The 22,399-nt window shown below is 44.6% G+C and overlaps 1 protein-coding gene across 3 annotated transcripts in view; it reads right to left on the minus strand.

Moving 5' to 3' along the window:
- The window catches only part of RPS6KC1 (ribosomal protein S6 kinase C1), a 102,264-nt gene that overhangs the window by 62,731 nt on the left and 17,134 nt on the right, over nucleotides 1-22,399 (minus strand). For 2 of the 3 annotated variants that reach the window (XM_083733137.1, XM_083733139.1), the window contains exons 3-6: nucleotides 16,020-16,140; nucleotides 4,465-4,580; nucleotides 897-990; nucleotides 124-180 (exon numbers count right to left, since the gene is read on the minus strand). In XM_083733137.1, coding sequence (XP_083589263.1) covers nucleotides 124-180; nucleotides 897-990; nucleotides 4,465-4,580; nucleotides 16,020-16,140 — 388 coding nt within the window. The remainder of the gene's footprint in view (nucleotides 1-123; nucleotides 181-896; nucleotides 991-4,464; nucleotides 4,581-16,019; nucleotides 16,141-22,399) is intronic. The other variant, XM_083733138.1, reaches the window with a different exon arrangement.

Consider the following 22,399-nt stretch of genomic DNA (forward strand, 5'->3'; position numbering starts at 1 on the left):
AAGATCCCTTCCTCCCCACATGGCACAATCCAAGACTTCAGCTAATCGCAGAAGCAACGATCAGCACGACGCTGCTGCGTTCGCGACTGAAAGTCAAATCGACCATTCCTTACTCACGCTTACCTCCATACTCTGACTGGCTGAGTGTCACATCATCGAGGAGACCGGCATCCTTCCGAGCTTGAAACCAAAGGTGGGGAGGAGAGGGGAAATATATAGAAGGGAAAGTGGGTGAGTTTCTGTAGCCCAAGACAAGTCACAACTCTTGAAATGACGCCTGCATGTGTTATAACTGGGATACTGAACCCTTTCTCTAATCTGTGTAGAAATCAAATGACCTTGGCCGCATTCAAGCTCAAAGCACAATAATACACTACTTTAAATAGTTGTGGGGGAAGCCATGAGTTTTTAAAATGGTAGCACAGCACTTTAAATGGTGTGAGAAAAAGGTCTGAGAAACCAACCCCTCGCTAACTAAAACAATATAAATGAATCACATGCTTGTTAAAGACATTGCAGATATGCCAAACTACAGACTTGCAGCCTGGTCCTAGCCACTTTTGCTCAGAGTTCCCACAGTTTTTTAACAGGGCTTATACCCTAAGCAAGCATGCTTAGGGGCGCAAGTGTTAGAAGTGCCTTTTACAGAAAGACAGCTGCATTAAGGTATCTCAAGCTTTGGCATTAGCAGGTTTTATCCCATATCAGCGAAGAGTGGCAGGGTTTGGGACTCCATGCATGCTAAAAATTACAGCTGAAATGCTAATGCTGCCATCTAGAGGAGATGAAGAGGGGAAATGTGCACTTTTACATTCCTTGACTATGCTATAAATCACCCTACTTGGTAAACTTGGGCTGGAGACAAAATTACAAGAGGTAACACAGTGGGAGCCAACCTTCAGAACTGCAGACCGACAGGCTGTCTGTCAGGGAATCCGACAGAGGATCTGCAGGGCCAATCAATTCAGACCCAGCATGTACTTCTCCATCCTTGAAAGAGAAAAAGAAATTAGGACTTATTTAACTGTTACTTACTATGAATTAACGCAACTTCCACTTTCACCAAGAAGAGCTATAGAAAAACGTGGCCCAGTCACAGAGGCTTCACATTCTCCCCATTCAAAACCTAACTTCTTAAATAAAAGGCTCACTCATATTTTCACCCATCTGGGGAAAGGGAAAGTTATACCTCCCCTCCCCACACTGGAAGCCCCCCACACCAGAATGGTATTTTTTTAAGCTCATAGTTGCCAACTACATATTTATTGAGTGTGCAGTTAGGCCTAAGTATCTAGCAACTATAAGCAACACATTCTAAGCAGCCTTCTCGGTGAAGAAAAATATCATTTACAATAATAATAATAATAATAATAATAATAATAATAATAATAATAATAATTTATTATTTATACCCCGCCCATCTGGTTGGGCTTCCCCAGCCACTCCGGGCGGCTTCCAACACAATATTAAAATACAGTAATGCATCAAACATTAAAAGCTTCCCTAAACTTTAAATCACCCTGCTTGCCTGCAGCCCTATTCCACAAAAGAGAGCAGTTCTGAAGCGTGAGTGGCATTCTGGCTGCACACAAGTGTCTCCTTTGCAGGCATATTCCCATTTATTCATATACTGAGTGATATAGAACACACCAGCACCTCTTGCAATTCATGGGAGATACATAGGTAGCTACTTAGACATGACGGCTAGCTATGACAGCCTCCACTGTCGGAGGTAATATGACTCCGGACACCAAGATGCTGGGCATTGCAAAAGGGGAGAGTGCTGTTGCACGCAGACTTCCTCCTTGCAGGCTTCCCACGGGCATCTGGTCGGCCATTTTGAGAACAGGGTGCTGGACTAGATGAGCCTTTGGTCTGATCCAGTTGGAGCTCTTCCTACGTCCTAATGACCATGCTAACTGCGCAAGGGTTCCCAGAATCTGGTATATGGGTGTTTAAAGACAGGCACATGCCATTCATGCCTACATGTATAGGAAATGAATGGTATCCCTAGCTAGCAGGATCAGTTGTCAGGGATGATGGGAACTGTAGTCCAGAAACAGCTGGAGACCCAGGTTTGGGAAACTCTGCTTTGAGCTTTCACAAATGCAGGCAAACCAAGGTTCAGAGCTGTATTTCCTAACACCACTTCATTTATTTTTAAAAATAATTTTTTAATTGATTTTCCAATATTGACCCAATATTACCACAGTTTTGCCAATTATGCAGATTCCAATTAATGTCAAAATAATTCCAATTGATTCCAAATTTATACAATTTAATCAAAGTGGTTTCCTGTGCTCCTTGATCATTTTTTTAATGTAGTCCTTATATTGTTGCAGTTCGTTTTTTTATTATTATCTAATTACATTTCAGTTGGTATATTAATCAGTAAGAAAACGGCTGCATTTTTAACTATTAACTAATCGTGTTAATACCTTATCTAACTTTCCAAGGATTTCAAATGAGGTGCTCTAATTATTTTCCTCTTCTCTGCATGTGCCCGTCTGAATATGTTGAATTACAAAGCCCTTTGCCACTAACACCACTTTAAATAATCATGGTTTCTCCAAAATAATTATGGGAACTGTAGATTGTCTAGGATACTTAGTTGTTAGGAGACCCCTGTCTGCCTCCCAGTTTTTATAATTCCCAGAGTTCTTGTGAAGAGGGATTGACTGTTAGACCACTCTGAAAATTGCATCTCTGTGAGGGATATAAGGGTCTCCTAACAACTCTCAGAATCCCTGCAACAGGGTGAGCTCCCATTGCTCAGTCCCAGCTCCTGCCAACCTAGCAGTTCAAAAGCATATCAAAGTGCAAGCAGATAAATAGGTACCACTCTGGTAGATAAACGGCGTTTCCGTGTGCTGCTCTTGTTTCGGTGCTCCGTTGTGCCAAAAGCGGCTTAGTCATGCTGGCCACATGACCTGGAAAAACTGTCTGCGGACAAACATTGGCTCCCTCGGCCAGTAAAGCGAGATGAGCGCCGCAACTCCAGAGTCGTTCACGAGTGGACTTAACGAGTGGACAGTTCACGAAGGACACTGACAAACTGGAACGTGTCCACAGGAGGGCAACCAAAATGGTCAAAGGCCTGGAAACGATGCCTTATGAGGAACGGCTAAGGGAGCTGGGCATGTTTAGCCTGGAGAAGAGGAGGTTAAGGGGTGATATGATAGCCATGTTCAAATATATAAAAGGATGTCACATAGAGGAGGGAGAAAGGTTGTTTTCTGCTGCTCCAGAGAAGCGGACACGGAGCAATGGTTCCAAACTACAAGAAAAAAGATTCCACCTAAACATTAGGAGGAACTTCCTGACAGTGAGAGCTGTTCGACAGTGGAATTTGCTGCCAAGGAGTGTGGTGGAGTCTCCTTCTTTGGAGGTCTTTAAGCAGAGGCTTGACGACCATATGTCAGGAGTACTCTGATCGTGTTTCCTGCTTGGCAGGAGGTTGGACTCAATGGCCCTTGTGGTCTCTTCCAACTCTATGATTCTATGATTCTATGAATACCCCATGCTCCCTGAGCATGATCAGTCCTCATTGAGCTGATCTGTGCTTCTGCCAACCTTGAAACTCCTCCAAGCCTGCCAGCATCTTCCTCTGGGCTATAGATGGTGCCATTTTGGCTATCTGAGGATCAGCAGTTGGAAAAACAAGCCCACCTTTTTTATTAAAATAGAAGAGGACATTCATCCAATTCCCAAGTTCGAAAGTTTCTCTGGGGAGTGGGAGCCCTCCCCAGAGATTTGGAAGGCAAATGTAAAATTAACATGGGGGATAAATGGGGTACCTACCATGAGCGATTAGATTTTTCAGAAGGAAAGTCAAAAATGAAAAAATTAGAAGAGATGAAAGAATACGTGCCAGACTGGCTAAATTATTATCCAATTAACTGTCAGGGGTCCTTTACCTTTACAGTTTTAACAACTCTCAGAACCAGGGCTTTTTTTCAGCCAGAACTCACCGGAACTCAGATCAGGCAGCTCTCAGGTGGGCACCACTGCCGTGATAAGAGAACAAGTGGGGCATTCACAGTTCCAGCACCTCTTTTTCTAGAAAAAATAGCACTGCTCAGAACCCTTAACAAGCTACAGTTCCCAGAATCCTTTGGGGGAAGCCATGACTGCTTGAAGTGGTATGATACTACTTTAAAGGTATGGTGTGGGTGTGGCTTAAGTTCTACTCAAGAGTAGACCCACTGAAATTAATGTACCTAACTTACTAGGTTTCTTTCATTTCAATGGGTCTACCCTGAGCCCATCTGGGCCAAATGCCACCCCACATATAAACCCGTTTAAAATGGGTTCCTCCTCCTCCCTCCTTCCCTAGGGGAGACCCTGTTTATGTCGCCTTGACCTGACTCTCAAAAGAGTAGCTGCCTTAAAGAGCGAGGCTGTTGCTTATTCTGCCTAGTGGCATCACTGACGAGGCATGGAGCGGCTCAGAAGTTATTTAACCTTAAAGAAATCTTCAAGCTGCTTGCTGTTAAAGAGCGCCGGGATGTTGGCAGAGAACTGAAGCAAGTCTTCTGCGCACTGTCTCCTCTCTTCAATCACACTTTCTTCAAATCGCCCTGAAACATAAAAAGCATCAACATTCTGAGAAACAATTAAGCCTTTTCCTTGCTTTATCAAAAAAAAAAAAAAAAAAAACCCACCACCCTACGAGAAGAAAGCCTATCTATCAAGACGCATGATCGCTTTGGGAGACAGTGACAAGCTTCACACTTCTCAAAATGCCCCCTACAATCCTGCCTTCTGCAATCAAATGATATAATCTGGCAGCGGCTCGCAGAACCCAAGATTCCTCCCTCCTTAAAAGACGTGCGAAGCAACACTCCAGATTAGCCAAGAGACACAAGCATATGTCCATCAGTTTCCAGAAGCTAAATGTTCTAATCCTCCTTGTCACATTATGGATGGCCACGTTCTGCCTTAGCTACGGGCCTAACCCTGCGCAGACTGGATCGCCACCTAGCAAGGCTCTAACTGCATGTGTTAAGTCAACGACACGATTGCTAAAATTAAATACCGGGCGCCAATGGGATTCTTCTTCTTTTTTTAAATTTCCCTTCCCCTAATGGTAATTGCTGCACCAGGATTGGAGTGGAGGGGGGCCGATTTTACGGAGTTTGCAGCTGGAGAGGGAAAGATTCTATTTCACCTTCCTGAACGCTGCAATCTTGGTACCAGGTGTGGGTCTCCCCCCAGACAGTTATTTAATTTTTAAAGACACACAGCGCGATTACTAATTGCATCATTAACATCACACATAGTTGGGCCCTCAGCTAACATAAAGGCAGAGGCTTGGATGGATGTTAAGTGGAACTCTGCTTATGGGACGCTCCCATCGGGAGGAAAGGCAATTTTCGCCCGAATTCCCTCTCCCACCTGCAGCCCCTGTGCATCCCAACCCCCCAACCCGGAAATCTGCTCCGGAGGGCTGGAGGGCTGCCCAGAACAGTTGGAGGTACAGGAGCTGCTGGGGGAAATGGGAATAGTCAGAAACTGGCACCTTCTCCCCCCATCAAAGAGAGACCCCAGTGGATTAAAAGTTATTATGTGAATAGGAGTCCTCCCCTCCACAGAAATGTTCTAGTCATTTTTTTTTATTTATTATTTTGTTCCCAAAAAGTGTGGTTCATTGCAATATATATGTATTCCGTATCTGTTGTCTGATTTTGACAATTTTGAGATAAGACAGAGTTATGAGATTTGCAGCGGCAGCCCAAAAGCGGAGGGAAAAACTAATGGAGGCTAATATGGCAAAGCACGATAATTTAATTGGATGATTTGATTTAAACATTTATCTGGATGCCTTTAAATGTATCAGCTCTCTTGACCATTTGTACTCCAATGCGTGTTTTTGTTTTATTCTTCTGTCATCTTTTGTATGTTGAATATTTAGTACAGTAGTATTTTGGTCTGTTTTAATCTAAAGAAAATATTAACAGTGCACATTTCATTTCATTTTTTCTGTGGTTAATATGACCATGATGGCCAAAAGAACAACACAAAACGGTAGTAATATTTATATTCTGAAATGCTCCATAAATACTTTATCTTTCGCATTGGGTGATGAATTCAGCTTTCTGAACCCTGCCAGCCTTCATTGTGGGGGTGAGAGGGTGAGCTTTTAGACCGTGGCTGGATCTACACAGATATAAAAAACACTATGGGGAGAAAAGCTATAAAAAAAATACAGCTCCCAATTGATATTTTCACAGACTTTGGATTTCTGCTCTACAGCAGGATCTGGTGTCACATTTTTATGATGCATTTATAACGTTATAAATTCACCTGTGTAGCTAAGATGATTATGATGATGTTGATGATAGTATTTATTTATTTATTTATTTATTTATTTATTTATTTATTTATTTCCCGCCCATCTGGCTGGGTTTCCCCAGCCACTCGGAAGCTTCCAACTAAATATTGAATATACAATAAAACATCAGACATTAAAAACTTCCCTAAACTAGGCTGCCTTTAGATGTCTTCTAAAACTCAGACAGTTGTTTATTTCCCTGACATCTGATGGGAGGACGTTCCACAAGGCAGGCGCCACTACTGAGAAGACCCTCTGCCTGGTTCCCTGTAACTTTGCTTCTCGCAGTGAGGGAACCACCAGAAGGCCCTTAGAGCTGGACCTCAGTGTCCGAGCTGAACAATGGGGGTGGAAATGCTCCTTCAGCTATACTGGACCAAGGCCATTTAGGGCTTTAAAGGTCAGCACCAACACTTTGAATTGTGCTCGGAAACATACTGGGACCCAACGTAGGGAGCCAATGTCCCTTATCTTTGCAGAAATAGACTTGAAAGGCTCTGGGTAGCGCCTGACAAAATCTTACAGGAGTGGCCAAGTTCCAGCCATCATGGAAGCAGTTTGAGGGCTTTGTATTGCTTCTCACACTTCCACATAACTAACAGAAACAGACTTCCCCAACCCTGATGGAAAGACACTTTTATTTATATTGTAGCTGTAATGTTCCTTGGTTATGCTATTTTCCATGTTATGTATCTCTTTGGGGAAAAATATTAAAAATATAACCTTTAAAAAAGAATGAGACAGATGCGTGGAAGGTAAGCTTCAGGTTGTGCTTTTTCCGGGTTACAGATACGCCGAAACTCGGAAGTAACCTGTTCTGGTACTTCCAGGTTTCGGCGTGTTTCAGCGGTCACGCATGCGCAGAAGCGCCGAATCGCAACCCGCGCTTGCACAGATGCGGCGCTGCGGGTTGCGAATGTGCCTCCCATGAGGATCACGTTCGCAACCAGAGCATCCACTGTACACTGAAACAACCCTCCAAGGACTTTTCACTGTAGTGTCATAATCAGTGTTCGAAATGAGCCAGGCGTTGGCGCATTTTGCACCTGGTTATCAGCCACTTGTGACCAAGTGAAGATGCCTGGGCGCCAGGGTGGCATCCGACATCTCCACCATCTGGAGGTGCCTGCCTCAAGAATCCTTGGATCTGGACTGTTTTCACACACTAATAACCACACCCTGTAGAATTCTATCCATTATATTTTATCTGCACAATCAGAATGAATTGCAGGAACCAAAGTGCTTCTTCTGTGCAGCCTCAGCAGGAGCACTGAACAATGTCATGGTTGTCACTTGTCTTCACTTAGCCCACCCCACTGCCCCGCTCACAGTTGTGAAGAATGTTCTTGCGTTAGGAATGGTCCGTGTCACCATTAAAAGAGAGGGGTAGGAATAGGCCAAGATATTTGTGGATTGTCCCTGGGTTAAGTGGCTTTTCTTCATTAAGTTCTCAACCTGTGGGTCCCCAGATGTTTTGTTGGACTACAACTCCCACCATCCCTCACCACTGGTCATGCTGGCTAGGAATGATGGGAGTTGTAGTCCAAGAACATCTGGGAACCCACAGGTTGAGAAACACTGCGCCTAGCTCAAGTTTGTCATCTGAACTAGCCAGATGTTTAACTGAGAATCAATCACAGCCAGTCCATCATTTGAAAAATAAGACTTTACAGCCAGCTTGCCCAAAAATGGCAACTAGACATTTACCGTATTTTTCGCTCTATAAGACGCACCAGACCATAAGACGCATCTAGTTTTTGGAGGAGGAAAACAAGAAAAAAAATATTCTGAATCTCAGAAGCCAGAACAACAAGATGGATCACTGCTCAGCGAAAGCAGCAATCCCTCTTGCTGTTCTGGCTTCTGGGATAGCTGCGCAGCCTGCATTCGCTCCATAAGACGCACACACATTTCCCTTACTTTTTAGGAGAGAAAAAGTGAGTCTTATAGAGCAAAAAATACGGTAGTTTTGGCGACTGAAACCCTGGTTTTAGGAGCCATTTGGTGCCTGGTTTTTATATCTGACTTTCTAATAGGGGTCAGATAGAAAAGACTACACCAGTTACTACGGCCAGTTCACTTCGGCCATTTAGAAAAGTTGCAGAGTCTGGGGTTTTCAAGAGGACTTTTGCCTCTGAGTGAGAGAGATGCATTATTGCTCTGTGCCACATTGACTAGGATCACTGCTTGTCATTGTGTATTAGCTGTCTCTTCAATGAATGAATAAAGCAGGAGCAGCCAATGTGGTATCCTGCAGATGTTGTGACACCACAACTCCCATTATCCCTCAGCATTGGCCATCCTGGCTGGGGTTGGCGTGAGCTGCAGAGACCAAGTTGTAGATGGAAAGGATCTTTCGTGTAACATTTGTAATCATTCAAAAGCCACCTGGAGAGAGCCTCACAAGGAAGGGGAACAGGAATTTAAAATACTGATTAAGGCTACCCTCTGACACGCACACTTAGGAGTAACTCAGGGGCACTCACTTTTGAGTAGGTGCGTACAGGGTTGTAAGTTACTTTGCTGAAGCCAGATCTGGGAGCAGGACCAAAGATCAAAGAAAGCTGAGCAGCTGGGTCTATTGTCATTAACTTTTGGTTTCCAAGCTCTGTGCCAGCATTGTCTAACCGGTGGAGAAGGTGGAAAACTCCAAGCAAAATTCAGGAAAGCAGCATGAACTCTTTCCTCATCATCAAAGGGTTCTTATAACCCCGTGGTGCACAGGTCTCTATTGTAGCAGCACCGAAAGAACAATACATTGGCTTTCCATCTTTGAAACTTTGTGGGAACGGGGGAATTCTAAGCTCCCCACCCATTTTGAAAAGGGGAACAGGGTGCAGAGAGAAAGGAATGTAGCAGCTCTTCTGGACTGCAGAAGTATTTAGAAAACATTTATTCAAGTCGCTTTGTGGCTACGGAGGTGAGGAGAGGAGAATGGGCACACTCTGGCTTCCCTCATCACCCAGAGAACTAAGCCTTGCTGGAAGTGGGCTGCCTTTTTGAGATTATTCCCATAAAGGGAAGATCAGCTTGACCCCTAGTAGTTTTTGAAGGCTTAACAACTTGTCTTGCGACGTAAGGACTGGAACTCATGTTTAGGTTCATGTACGTGGCCTGCAGAGGTTTGGTGGGCTCTGGTCCAGTGGTAACCAGCACTGCCTTCCACGCTACAGCCTTTTCTTTCAACATGGGGTACTTAGGTTAACTGTTCTGTGGATATTCTGTTCCATATATACACCAAGACAGGGCTAGCCAACATGGTATCCTCTAAATGGATTCCAACCCCCATCATCCCTGACTAGGAAGGTCTACAGAACAAAGGAGCAGGTAACAATAGGTTTTTGTCCGGATTTTGTGTTAGAAAATATCTTGAAAGCAGGGGAATTAGTTTTTGCTTTTTCAAAAAATAAATAAGAAAACTAACGAGCAATAACTGTCAAGCGCATCGCCTTAATTTTACTATTCCAAATGCGCAAAACAATCCAGTCTTACTCTCATCCTTCCAAATATTTGTCCGCCCTTCTATTGGGCTCTTGCTCTTGCCAATTCTTGTTCCCAATGCAAGCTGTTGTTAAACACACACACACACACACACACATCCAAAACCCACAAAACCCAATCACGACGTTGAATATTTTACAACCTCTGCTTGAGCAGATAAATTAAACAATGCCACTTTCAGAGCACATTTTACCCAGGATTCTAATCTTGCTCATGCAACTCAATAAAAGCATCCAGAGAGGTAAGGAGATGATGGTTTGAAGAGGGGGGGGGACTGTTTTATTCATCATTGCTTCCTTTAGGGAACTCCTCAGAACTGCTGTATTATTACAAGCATGCTGGAAATTCCATTAGAGAATTGGGACCTGCAACAAAATGTTGCAACATCAAGTGCTCCTGTTCAGAGCACCAGCCAGCCAGCCATGACCTCTTCCAAGACACCCCATTCCACCCTCCCTGCTTCCACCACCACCCACAGACACCCAATTGATCAGTCCTCATTGAGCTGATCTGTGCTTCTGTGCTTCAAGGGAAGTAATAGTGCCACTGTATTCTGCTCTGGTCAGACCTCACCTGGAGTACTGTGTCCAGTTCTGGGCACCACAGTTCAAGAAGGACACTGACAAACTGGAACGTGTCCACAGGAGGGCAACCAAAATGGTCAAAGGCCTGGAAACGATGCCTTATGAGGAACGGCTAAGGGAGCTGGGCATGTTTAGCCTGGAGAAGAGGAGGTTAAGGGGTGATATGATAGCCATGTTCAAATATATAAAAGGATGTCACATAGAGGAGGGAGAAAGGTTGTTTTCTGCTGCTCCAGAGAAGCGGACACGGAGCAATGGTTCCAAACTACAAGAAAAAAGATTCCACCTAAACATTAGGAGGAACTTCCTGACAGTGAGAGCTGTTCGACAGTGGAATTTGCTGCCAAGGAGTGTGGTGGAGTCTCCTTCTTTGGAGGTCTTTAAGCAGAGGCTTGACGACCATATGTCAGGAGTACTCTGATCGTGTTTCCTGCTTGGCAGGAGGTTGGACTCAATGGCCCTTGTGGTCTCTTCCAACTCTATGATTCTATGATTCTATGAATACCCCATGCTCCCTGAGCATGATCAGTCCTCATTGAGCTGATCTGTGCTTCTGCCAACCTTGAAACTCCTCCAAGCCTGCCAGCATCTTCCTCTGGGGTATAGATGGTGCCATTTTGGCTATCTGAGGATCAGCAGTTGGAAAAACAAGCCCACCTTTTTTATTAAAATAGAAGAGGACATTCATCCAATTCCCAAGTTCGAAAGTTTCTCTGGGGAGTGGGAGCCCTCCCCAGAGATTTGGAAGGCAAATGTAAAATTAACATGGGGGATAAATGGGGTACCTACCATGAGCGATTAGATTTTTCAGAAGGAAAGTCAAAAATGAAAAAATTAGAAGAGATGAAAGAATACGTGCCAGACTGGCTAAATTATTATCCAATTAATTCAAAATTTAAGGCTTAAAACAACAACTGGGATTTAGAGAACAACAATCACTTTCAATGGCATCCCCATATCTTATTCTTATTCTTTATTAAATTTGTTAGCTGCTTTGCCTTGCAAGGCAACCCAAAGCAACTTACAAACCTGCCCTTACCAGCCAACTGTACCCAGTAGGATGGAAAAATACTTGCCAACTTAGATGTTTTAATACTGCTACCCTCCATGAGCAGCACATGCCTCTCACAATGGCTGGCATAATCAACAACAATGATAAACAACAATGAAGCAGTTTAACACAACCAATTGTTTATACAGTTTGCAAAAAGCAGTAAAAAAAAGTCACAATCTCACCAGCTAATGTGGCAATCAGAATGCTTTCCTAAGCAGGAAGATTTTATCTACCCTCTGAAAGATCAATGATAAAAGGAAGTCAGCCAGATGTCCCTCTCTGGGGAGGGGATTCCCAAGGGAGAGAGTCATTGGGGAAAAGGTTTGGGATCTCCCATCCACACAACAATGGGGGGGGGTCAGGGCCTCCTGATTTTAATGAACTTTAGAGCCTAGGACTTGCTGATCAGAAGGTCAGCGGTTCGAATCCCCGCGACGGGGTGAGCTCCCCTTGCTCGGTCCCTGCTCCTGCCAACCTAGCAGTTCGAAAGCACATCAAAGTGCAAGTAGATAAATAGGTACCGCTCTGGCGGGAAGGTAAATGGCATTTCCGTGCACTGCTCTGGTTCGCCAAAAGCGGCTTAGTCATGCTGACCACATGACCCGGATGCTGTACGCCGGCTCCCTCGGCCAATAAAGCGAGATGAGCGCCGCAACCCCACAGTTGGCTACAACTGGACCTAATGGTCAGGGGTCCCTTTACCTAGGTGAATAAAAGGCAGGAGATGCTCTAGAACTTTTAGTGCATATTGTAGCTGGCCATCTGAAAAATCAGTATTTTCATCGAAAGCCAGGACAAAAAGTATACAGGTGTATATATATCTGCACCATCTGAACTATGTGCTACATAACTTCCAACACGTGGCAGAGAACTTAGCCAAATATACATGGGAAAGTGCATCCTCTAATATCATCAAACATGTTTTTCTAGACATATAATGAAAATCTACGAATGTTATCTCACTGCAGTTCACTTGGCCACAGACAGGTGGGGCAGTGAACTGCACCATGAGGACAAACTGGGCTCTCAGGCATGCTATGGGGGGTGGGCAAGAAGGGAAGGAACTGGAGATGGAGGCAGGCGAGTAGGCCAAAAGGCAGACTGGCAGCCCAGGCCAGTGGGCAGGCTTCTTTCTCACATTTCCCACAGCATTGGCAGTGAAGAAAAGAAGGGGAGAAAGAAGCTTTGTTCTCTCCTTCATCACCCACCCACCCCACCTCCAGACTAGCAGGCTTCTTTCTCCGGCACCCTCAGAGATAGTGGGTACTTAGGAGAGGCAGGTTGGTGAGGCAAGCAAGTGAGCGGGTGGCCCAGGTGAACTGAGGAAGTTTTGGGTACTCTAGCAGAAACAATGTGTGTGTGTGTGGCTTTGGCAAGGGGGTTTGGTAGGGGGCATGTGGGGTTGGTGGGCAAAGAGAGCAAAGCGTAGTCCCTAATAACGAATATAGTTTGATGGGCGGCATCGTTATTTGCACATACAGCACATTTCTAGGTGGGTCCTCGACTTGCTACCTTTAATCCTCCGCTGAGTGTGGCACAGAGGTGATTCATCTCACTGCTACCTGACAGAAGATTGCAAAGATTGCACCAGGTTCTCTTCTACTGGACTATGGTCCCCACCACGAACATGGCCTTTGCATTCAGCAGGAAGAGGTGCAATTGCAACAAGAAATCAGGGAAGCCCTGGTGCATGTCTTTCAAACGTCACAACTGCCTGCCACTTCAGAGATGAAATAATTTTGTCACTTGCTTTTGGACCACAGTGGTGCCCCGCAAGACGAATGCCTCACTAAACGAAAAACCCGCAAGACGAAAGGGTTTTCCGATTTTTTAGCGGCTTCGCAAGACGAATTTCCCTATGGGCTTGCTTCGCAAGACGAAAGCCCATAGGGAAATCTCCGGGGACAACGGGGAAGCGCAGCGCGCCTTCTCCTCTGTTCCCGGACCTGTCCTAAGGCTTGCGGTGGGAGGTCCGGGAACAGAGGACAAGGCGCGAAGGGCTTCTCCTCTGTTCCCGGGGCTTGCGGTGGGAGGAGGGTTTTTCCTCCCCACCGCCAACATTCAGAACAGCATTCTGAATGTTGGCGGTGGGGAGGAAAGCCCTCCTCCCACCACAAGCCTTCAGGACAGGTCCGGGAACAGAGGGGAAGGTGCGCAGCGCTTCTCCTCTGTTCCCAGACCTGTCTTGAAGACTTGCGGTGGGAGGAAGGTTTTCCTCCCCACCGCCAACATTCAGAAGGCTGTTCTGAAGGCTGGCGGTGGGAAGAAAAGCCCTTCTCCCCCCAGCCTTCAGAAGAGTTCCCGCCTAGGCTGCGGATAGCAGCCTGCTGCCCCGCGCGAGGGGCGCTCTTAAGCAGAGCGCCCCTCGCGCGGGGCAGACATTCGCCGCTTGGGGAGCCCTGCAGGGGAAGTCTTGCAGGGCTCCCCAAGCTGCGAATGTCTGCCCCTCGCGCGGGGCAGCAGGCTGCTATCCGCAGCTTGGAGAGCCCTCTGGACCTCTTCTGAAGGCGGGCGGGATGCAAAAGTCTTTGTCCCCCCTGCCTGCCTTCCCGGGGGATTTTAAAATGCTGGCGGGCGGCAGCGCTGCCGCCCGCCAGCATTTTAAGATCGCCCCGGACAGCGGAGAAGTCCTCCGCTGTCCCGGGGTTTTTAAAATGCTGGCGGGCGGCAGCGAAGGCTTCGCTGCCGCCCGCCAGCATTTTAAAATCGCCGCAGGACAGCGGAGAAGTCTCCGCTGTCCCGGGAAGGCGGGGGGGGAAGCAAAGACTTTCGCCCCCCCCCCCGTCGGCCTTCAGAAGAGGTCGGGGGACAGACTGTCCCCAGACCTGGTCTGAAGGCGGTTTCCATAGGAACGCATTGATTGATTTTCAATGCATTCCTATGGGAAACCGTGCTTCGCAAGACGAAAAACTCGCAAGACGAAAAGACTTGCGGAACGAATTAATTTCGTCTTGCGAGGCACCACTGCACTTGCTCAGCAGGTCTGTATACTAACCAGGATGACATTTAAATTATAGAAATAGGTTGGGCCCCCCCCCCCCTCTCCTTGCCAAGTCTTTTGGGCACATCAGCATCATGTCCTTGAGCTTTTTAAAAATTTAACGCTCTGTGGCAATTCTAGGCACGGCATGAGCCTTGCAAAAAAAAAACCCCATTCAGTCTGGGCCAATATGTTATTCTGCAACGGAGAAACCCAGAGAAACTGCAAAGCTCAAAGGAAAGAAAGCCTTTCTGCAGCATGATACAAGGCTCATTCTTGGTGCTAGCAAAAGTTGTGAGACCAAGCTAGCTGTCTCTCTTATTATGGTTGTTTTGTCATAGCAATTCCTCTCTTGTTTAATTTAGTACAAAGGTGGCCAACAAAGTGACCTTCAGATTATGTTGGGCTCCAACTCCCATCAGTCCCAGCCAGGGTGGCCAATAGGCAAGGAAGATGTGTGTTGCAGTCCAACAACATCTGAAAGGCACCATGTTTGCCACCGCTAATTCAACAGCAGCTCACCCAGTCGGGCAGAGCAACAATGATAGTTTTCTAGCTGCGGCATTGCTGTCACTTACTGGGAAGAGGAGGTAGCAGAGAGGTCAGTGCAGTGTGTGCGGGCAGTGGTGAAGTTAATCCGGCACTGCACAAGTGCATTTGCACCGTGCCACCCTCCCAATCTTCTCCGCCTCCCTGGTAAGCCACAGCAACCCTGCCAGGAAGCTAACACTGCGGCTGTGACCCACCAGGTGAGCCCCCTCTGCCCTAACATGGACAAAATATTAAACTTTCTTATTTTTAAGAAGATAATCACGCTTGGAAGTATAGAAGCCCTTTCCGTGCAATTGGGGTTATAATACCAGGAATACCTTGCAGCCTCAAGCCCATGAGATTTCCCTTTCCTAATAATTTTTCAGAGCTAACACATGACTAACCACAGTTATCTCAACTCACAGATCAGCACAACAGCCAACTGTGATTTGGAGCTAACCCTGTGGTTATTAAAAAACACATGAAGAAAATATGGTTAACGGCTAACCCTTGGTGCATTTCAAAAATAAAAGGGAGGGGGAATCTGCACAAATGAAGGAAGTAATAAGAAAGGCTTAAGGAACTCCGGGATATGAAAATATGAAATAAAAGATTGCATATGAAAGAAAATATTAAGTAGTGTTGGGTCTACACCAAATCCACAGAAGTGTCTCTCTGCAAAGTTTGCAGATCTGCACTATCATTTATGTCTAAGTTTCCACAGTCACTACTAAAACATGTTATAGACCCATGAAGAGAGGTTTGTGGGTTTTTGTTTCCTTATGCAATACCAGTTACTAGCGTTTAAAAGAGTGGCTGGAGAAACCCAGCCAGATGGGTGGGGTATTATTATTATTATTATTATTATTATTATTATTATTAAACTGATCACACACAATATACTTCAGTTACTATGTTGCTTTTGGCAGAATCAAAACAATGCTAGCACAATACAGAACTCTGAAAATCCACAGATTTATTCACCAATCATTCCCAAATGATTTTAGCAAATTTAAAAAAAGTATATATGCTTACCAAATACTATTGCTTTAGCAAAAGGAGGAAACAATTCTGTATGCCTGAATAAGTGTTTATGAATCTGCCAGAGTTCTTTGTGCAATTTCTTAAAGTCACTGTATCTCTTCCAAACGACTATCTGAAGTGAAAACAGAAAACAAACACCCATGAGGCAATCATTCCTGCTAATTGAGCATTTACCAAGAATGGCAGAAACCAACACAGTAGCGTACTATACGTGCCCTATGAGATCTTTTTAAAAGTCACTAAACTCTTTAACTGCAGCTATTAATAAAATCTTGCCCTTGCTGTACACCCACCCGCATCCCTGCGAAGTATTGTTCAGCCAATATATTAAGCAACAATTAATCTCCAAGGGAGTCCATAAACTACTTAAACTACGCAAGCAGCTGCTGTGCTTGAACTTAAGCAATTTCCACCCCAATCAACCGAAAGGGCATTTGTGGATTTGGGTTAATAGAAGAAAGCTACTTTATGCTGAGTCAGACCACTGGTCTATCTACCTTAGTATTGTCTACTATACTGAGTGGCAGCAGCTCTGCAGGTTTTCGGGACAGTTCCCCCCTCCCATTTCAATTTGCTTTGTATTGTGCATTCATGATTATAGCACAGTCAGCAGCGGATGAAATTTTTAATCACAGGGTCTTGGGTTCAAGCACCACGTTGGGTAAAAGATTCCTGCATTGCAGGGGGTTGGACCAGATGATCAATTCTGTGATTTGTGGTATCAGGGCAGTTATACACGACCTTACATTCAATACCATTTGCACCTGCAAAGGTTTCAAGGCAGACATGTTGCCTCATTCCCAGTATGTGCATCTCCTGCAGCTTCCTGCTAAAATCCTGTGACTTTTTATATCATGAACATCCCCACAGGCGTGTGTCTCGCTTTTGCTGCACTATAATAACTCAAAGGTGCCCCTCCAAACAGCAATAGTAGAAGTAACATTGCGGGAGCATTGCAAAGCAACAAATAAAGCAGAATGATGCATAGACTATCCGGTACAAATCCACCCCAACACTCTATTATTAAATCAATGACATGCTGCAGAATAAACCCGCAAAACAAAGACACACAAAAACCAGAAGTCTGGAGGGGCCCAACATTTCTTTCCCAGTCCTACATGAAAATGTCAGAGATTTGAACTTGGAACATTTGGCATGCAAGGAAGGCTCTACCACTGAACTACAGCCCTTCCCTCAATTCCTCCTTTGCAGCTCAAACATTATGCAAGATGTATAAACATGGGCTGCAGAATGCCAGGAAAGGACACCCCCAGGACACATAAAATGATTTCTGGTTGCCTGGTCTCTGCTATATAAATTTTACTTTGTACTACCACATGCTCCTCACTTTACTGGGCAGGAAGAAGTTCCAGGCATAGCGCTAACCTGGGGATGTGACTTCCTATCGAAGGAAAGATCAATGGGGACTTGCAGCATTCTGTAATATCTGTTTTACTTACAAATATAAAGGCAGAACAAAGATTGGAGCCCTGGGCAACCGTGGGGTATTTTTCCAGGCCAGGACAAAGTAAAACACTAAAAGGCACAGTCTATAATTTCTCACACACAAAAGTGGGGAGAACATTTGCCTTTTATCTCTACAAATGCTGGAAAACACTCTTTTTGAAAAACAAAATAAAACCAAAAGCTTGGAATCTGGAGGTTACAGTTAACTGCTGAAGGGGCAACAGCCCGCATTGCCAACCCCAACCCCTGCAGTCACCCATAGTTGGAGGCAAACAGTTTGGCACTCTTGGCAGCACAGCCAGCGCCAGGCATGCCCAACAGGTAAATCGCTGGTAGATCGCGGGGTGTTCCTGGTAGATCTCTGGCCGCTCAGTGATCTACGGTACTCCCCCCCAAAAAAAAAGCTCAACAACTTTGGCCTCCCCCAAAAAGCACAAGAACTTTGCCTTTCCAAAAAAAAAGCTCAACAACTGAGGTCCATCCAACAACAATGGGTAAATGACTGCCAGTTTTTTTATACTGTGAGTGGATCGCAGTCTATTGGGAGTTGGACGTCCCTGCGTTAGACAGAGTGAGGCAACTGCTTCAGGCACCAGGTGGTTGGGCAGTGGTGGAAAGGTATCAAGGGACAAAGATATGCCTTTGCCCCCTGAAATAGCCTACCACACCCACATTTGGTGGAGGCCACTGTCCTGCACTACTGCTGAAGTAAGATTCAGCTGCCAGTCCAGCTGGATTCTGCGCACAGAATTTTGTTTGGAGGGGTGTATCTTGTCCTTTGCCTCAGGTGGCAGAATGCACTGGGCTGGCCCCAAGGGCAGTGAAGTCACTACCTTTAAATTATAATCTCAGAGAGGGGCACGCAGCATCCCAAAACGCTTCAGTCGTCAGCCAACTTTGTTTCAAAATCTATGTATGTGTACATGTGTGTGCCTATGTCTGCACACCTGTATGACTTGGTCCCATCCACTTCGGGTTTGGGCCCTGTCCATACTGCAGGCCATTAACCCCTAACAAAAATGGTGGCTGGGAGAGCTTGACTACTGAAGCATTACGGAACAACAACCAGCTACTATGGCCCTTTGCTACCCCTTGGTTCAAAACCTCAGCCTCTTTTGCAGCAGTTATGTAGCAAACTAACATCTTCGAGCGGATGATCCAGCAGAAGAGGAGGGTGCTACAAGGAATGCTAAGCATGGCAAAAGGGTTCTGTCTTATTGTATTTCTTTAACAGCAACTGAAAGTTAAAGGAAAGGGAGAAGAATAATGTCCACCCACAAGAACAGAAACAGAAAATCCACCACTAAAAATAATGATATGCTAAGAATATGTGGTCTGTGCCTATTCCACCTAGTTATAACATTTTTGCTGGAATGAAAAAATTAAGAAACCAGAGCAGCTCTTTGGTCAAGATGAAAACAAGAAACATTTGCCAATTTGGCAGGTACTGAAGTGTATGAGGAGCATCAGAAAAGCCCCCTTCTGCTGGGGGCAGAGGTATGTGTGCCACGCAGCCAGCCCTGCACCTCTTAAGCTAACTTGCCATCCTTAGGTGTGGTGGAAGTGTCAGTGTTTACTGTTACTTCCAGTCCAGTCACTTTCTGTAGGAGAAATGGAGATGGCCGCCATCTTGTCCTTCCTCTCAAGACGGCCCTGCCACAAAGTTCTAAATAGCCATCCATTTAAATTGCCCGTGGTAACAATTTTCTGAAAGCAACTAGACATAGAAGCTGCTGGGCTACTCAAATTGAAACACTATTCAAATTAAGAATAGCCTTTCTGGTGAAAAAACTCAGTGCTACTTCAGAAGATCTGAAGTGGACTGTTCCTTTTTCTAGAACAATAATCAGGAGCAGACTGAGCAGGACCCAGCAAACACCAGGACACACCAACTAAACATAGCTGAGGGCTTCAATGCCTTGCACATTGTGTTGCCTCTTTCCAGTGGCAATTGGCAATGTGGTTTTTAACTTGCTTTTTTCTCTCCAAAGAATTGGAAAAAACAGAAAGGGAGATACTGTTCTTTCCAGGTCTTGACACTTCTAACCCTAAGAGTAAAATCTGGATGATCATGGTTCATTTATTATTGTTGCTGTTATTGTTATTTATTATGTAATAACATATTTTAAAATATACTGCACATAATACTAGCTTTAAGCAAAGCAATCCAACAAAACAATTTAAACACAATTGCACTATCTATTTGCCAGATAATTTCCCTCATCTCCAAGTTTGGAAGTCAGGCATTCCATATGGACAAATTGCAGGTTTTTTTCTGACAACAAACAGCACATTTCACCCTGTACCTGGGCCAAAGTTTACACGTGAACAACTGTTTGGAAGCAAAAGACACTAACGGCTCCAAAATTATAAATTATGTGTGCTGTTGTTGCTGCTTTAAGAAGATAGAAGAGGCCCTAAGCCAAATGAAGGCCTCTAGGCTTCTAGGCCTCTATCTAGCTCTCAGGACTCTCCCAAGGCCACATCCCGCCCTGGTCATACTTTGCGTCCTCCTTGAGTGCTTTTGCCAGGCTACAATGTGTATTTGAACTCTATTAAGTGCTTCATCCTACATGGGGGATTAGAGGGGGATGTGTGAGTAAATTAGTATTTGCTCCTATCCCCATTTAGCACAGACCCGTGGCCCTCAGAGTGTTACCTAGAAGAGAAAGCGGCCCTTGAGCTGAAAAAGGTTCACCACCCCTGAAAGAGAAAGTCTTGTTTCCATTTCCAACAGATTAATGGGGAGGGGGAATCCCACCTCTGTTTAAAACAGAGCCTGTGCAATGAACTGGCTCATACAAGACATTAAGCCAAACCCGTTTGAAAAGTAATTTTATTTCATGCAGAGAAAGGTTTAGGCATCAGTCTGAAATAGTGAATGTCTTACAGTCAACTGCTGCAAACTTTCACATCAGCAGCATTTGCTGCTGCAAACAAATGCTTTTGGTATACCAGCATTATTATCTGCCTTCCGCATCTATATAAATTAAAACTCCCTGGTGATTTACCATGTATGGCACCTTAGTGTTTGCACTTTCAGAAACCATTAAGGCCCAGAAAGGAAATGCATTACTATGCTTTGTTAATAAAGCCCTGGAGAAATGTCAAGGTTTAGGGATGGTAGCACAGCAACAGAAAGTAAACTTACAATGGCTGATAAACTTACAATGGCATATCATAAGAACATAAGAAAAGCCAAAAGCCCTGGTGCATCAGGCCAAAGCCCCATATTATGCAACATCCTGCACTCACAGTGCAGATGCCTATGGGAAGCCCACAAGCAGGACCTGACCTGCTTCTGAAAAGCAACCCAAAGTCAGACTAGTTGTGTCATCCAAACCCAAGCTTGTGGTTTCTTTCCTCCAAATAAACCACAAGTGGCAAGCCAAAAACAAACTTTATCTTCCGCTTATGGTTTGTCTAGAGAGAAGCAAACCAAGAGCCCAGGTTCAGATGATGTGGCAAGCCAGACCATGGCTTGTGTATTTTAACTATGGTTTAATGGGATGTGTGAACCAGGCCACGGTGTGCCTCATGAATGTAACACTTATGGCTAGTATGACAAAATGGCGGCTATGCTCTGCCTCCATAGTCGGGGGCAATAACGCATCTGAAATTAGTTGCTGGAAAATGCAGGAGGCAGAGAATGCTCTTGCGCTCAAGGTCCTGATTCTGGGTTTTCCACCGGCATCTGGTTAGCCACTGTGAGAACAGGATAATGGACTAGATGGGCCATTGGCTTGATCCAGCAGGCTCTTCTTTTTAGGAAGATGATAATGGCAACCTGTTTTCACAGGTTATTTCCAGTTCAGGATCCTCCTTGGAAAAGGTGAACAACAAGTTACAAACTAGAAGAAGACAAATCTGGAAGACAGTTCATTTGCTGGTCTACCTTTGTCACAGACGTAAAGGTGAAATAGAAAAGGTCTGAGATAGATTGTGATCGATGCAGGGATGGGGAACTTGTGGCCCTTCAGATTTTGTTGGGCTCCAACTCCCATCAGGTCAAGCCAGCATGACAACTGGGTCAGGCATTATAGAATTTGGAGTCCAGCAACATCTGTGAAGGCTGCAGGTTCTCCACCCCCCACTGGGCAAACAAGGAAAAGATTTGGCAACTTGGTTTTACCCTTGCACACAGAAAGTAGGAAGCAAACAATTTGACAGTACTGGGATAATGTTTCTGTAATTAATCCATTTTTATATTTGTTCTTACTCAATGATCCATATCCAAGGACTGTCAAAATCAATCAGGTTGTTTCAAGTTCAAATTTCCCTTGTTGATAGATGATAGTTGTTGTTGATGATGATAGATAGATGCTAGATGATAGATAGATAGATAGATAGATAGATAGATAGATAGATAGATATAGATACATGATAGATAGATAGATAGATAGATAGATGATAGATAGATGATTTATAGATAGACAGATAGATAGAGAGAGAGATAGATAGATAGATGATAGATAGAGATGATAGATGATAGATAGATAGATGATAGATAGATAGATAGATATTGATAGATAGATAGATGATAGATGATAGATAGATAGATAGATAGATAGATAGATAGATAGATGATAGATAGATGATAGATAGATAGATGATAGATAGATAGATAGATAGATAGATAGATAGATAGATAGATAGAGATAGATAGATAGATAGATAGATAGATAGATAGATAGATAGATAGATGATAGATAGATAAAGATGATAGATAGATGATTGATTGATTGATTGATTGATAGATAGATAGATGTGTTCAGTTTCTGTTAATTGATTCTCACGAAAACTTACAGATTCTGGCTTCACACAATTAACTCAAGGCAGTGTCAATTTACTCTTGGAAGAAAGCCAAGGTCTGCTTGACCTAGAAGCTACTTACTCTGATTGGT

This window comes from Podarcis gaigeae (assembly GCF_964106915.1).
Source record: "Podarcis gaigeae genome assembly, chromosome: 3".
NCBI lineage: Eukaryota > Metazoa > Chordata > Lepidosauria > Squamata > Lacertidae > Podarcis > Podarcis gaigeae.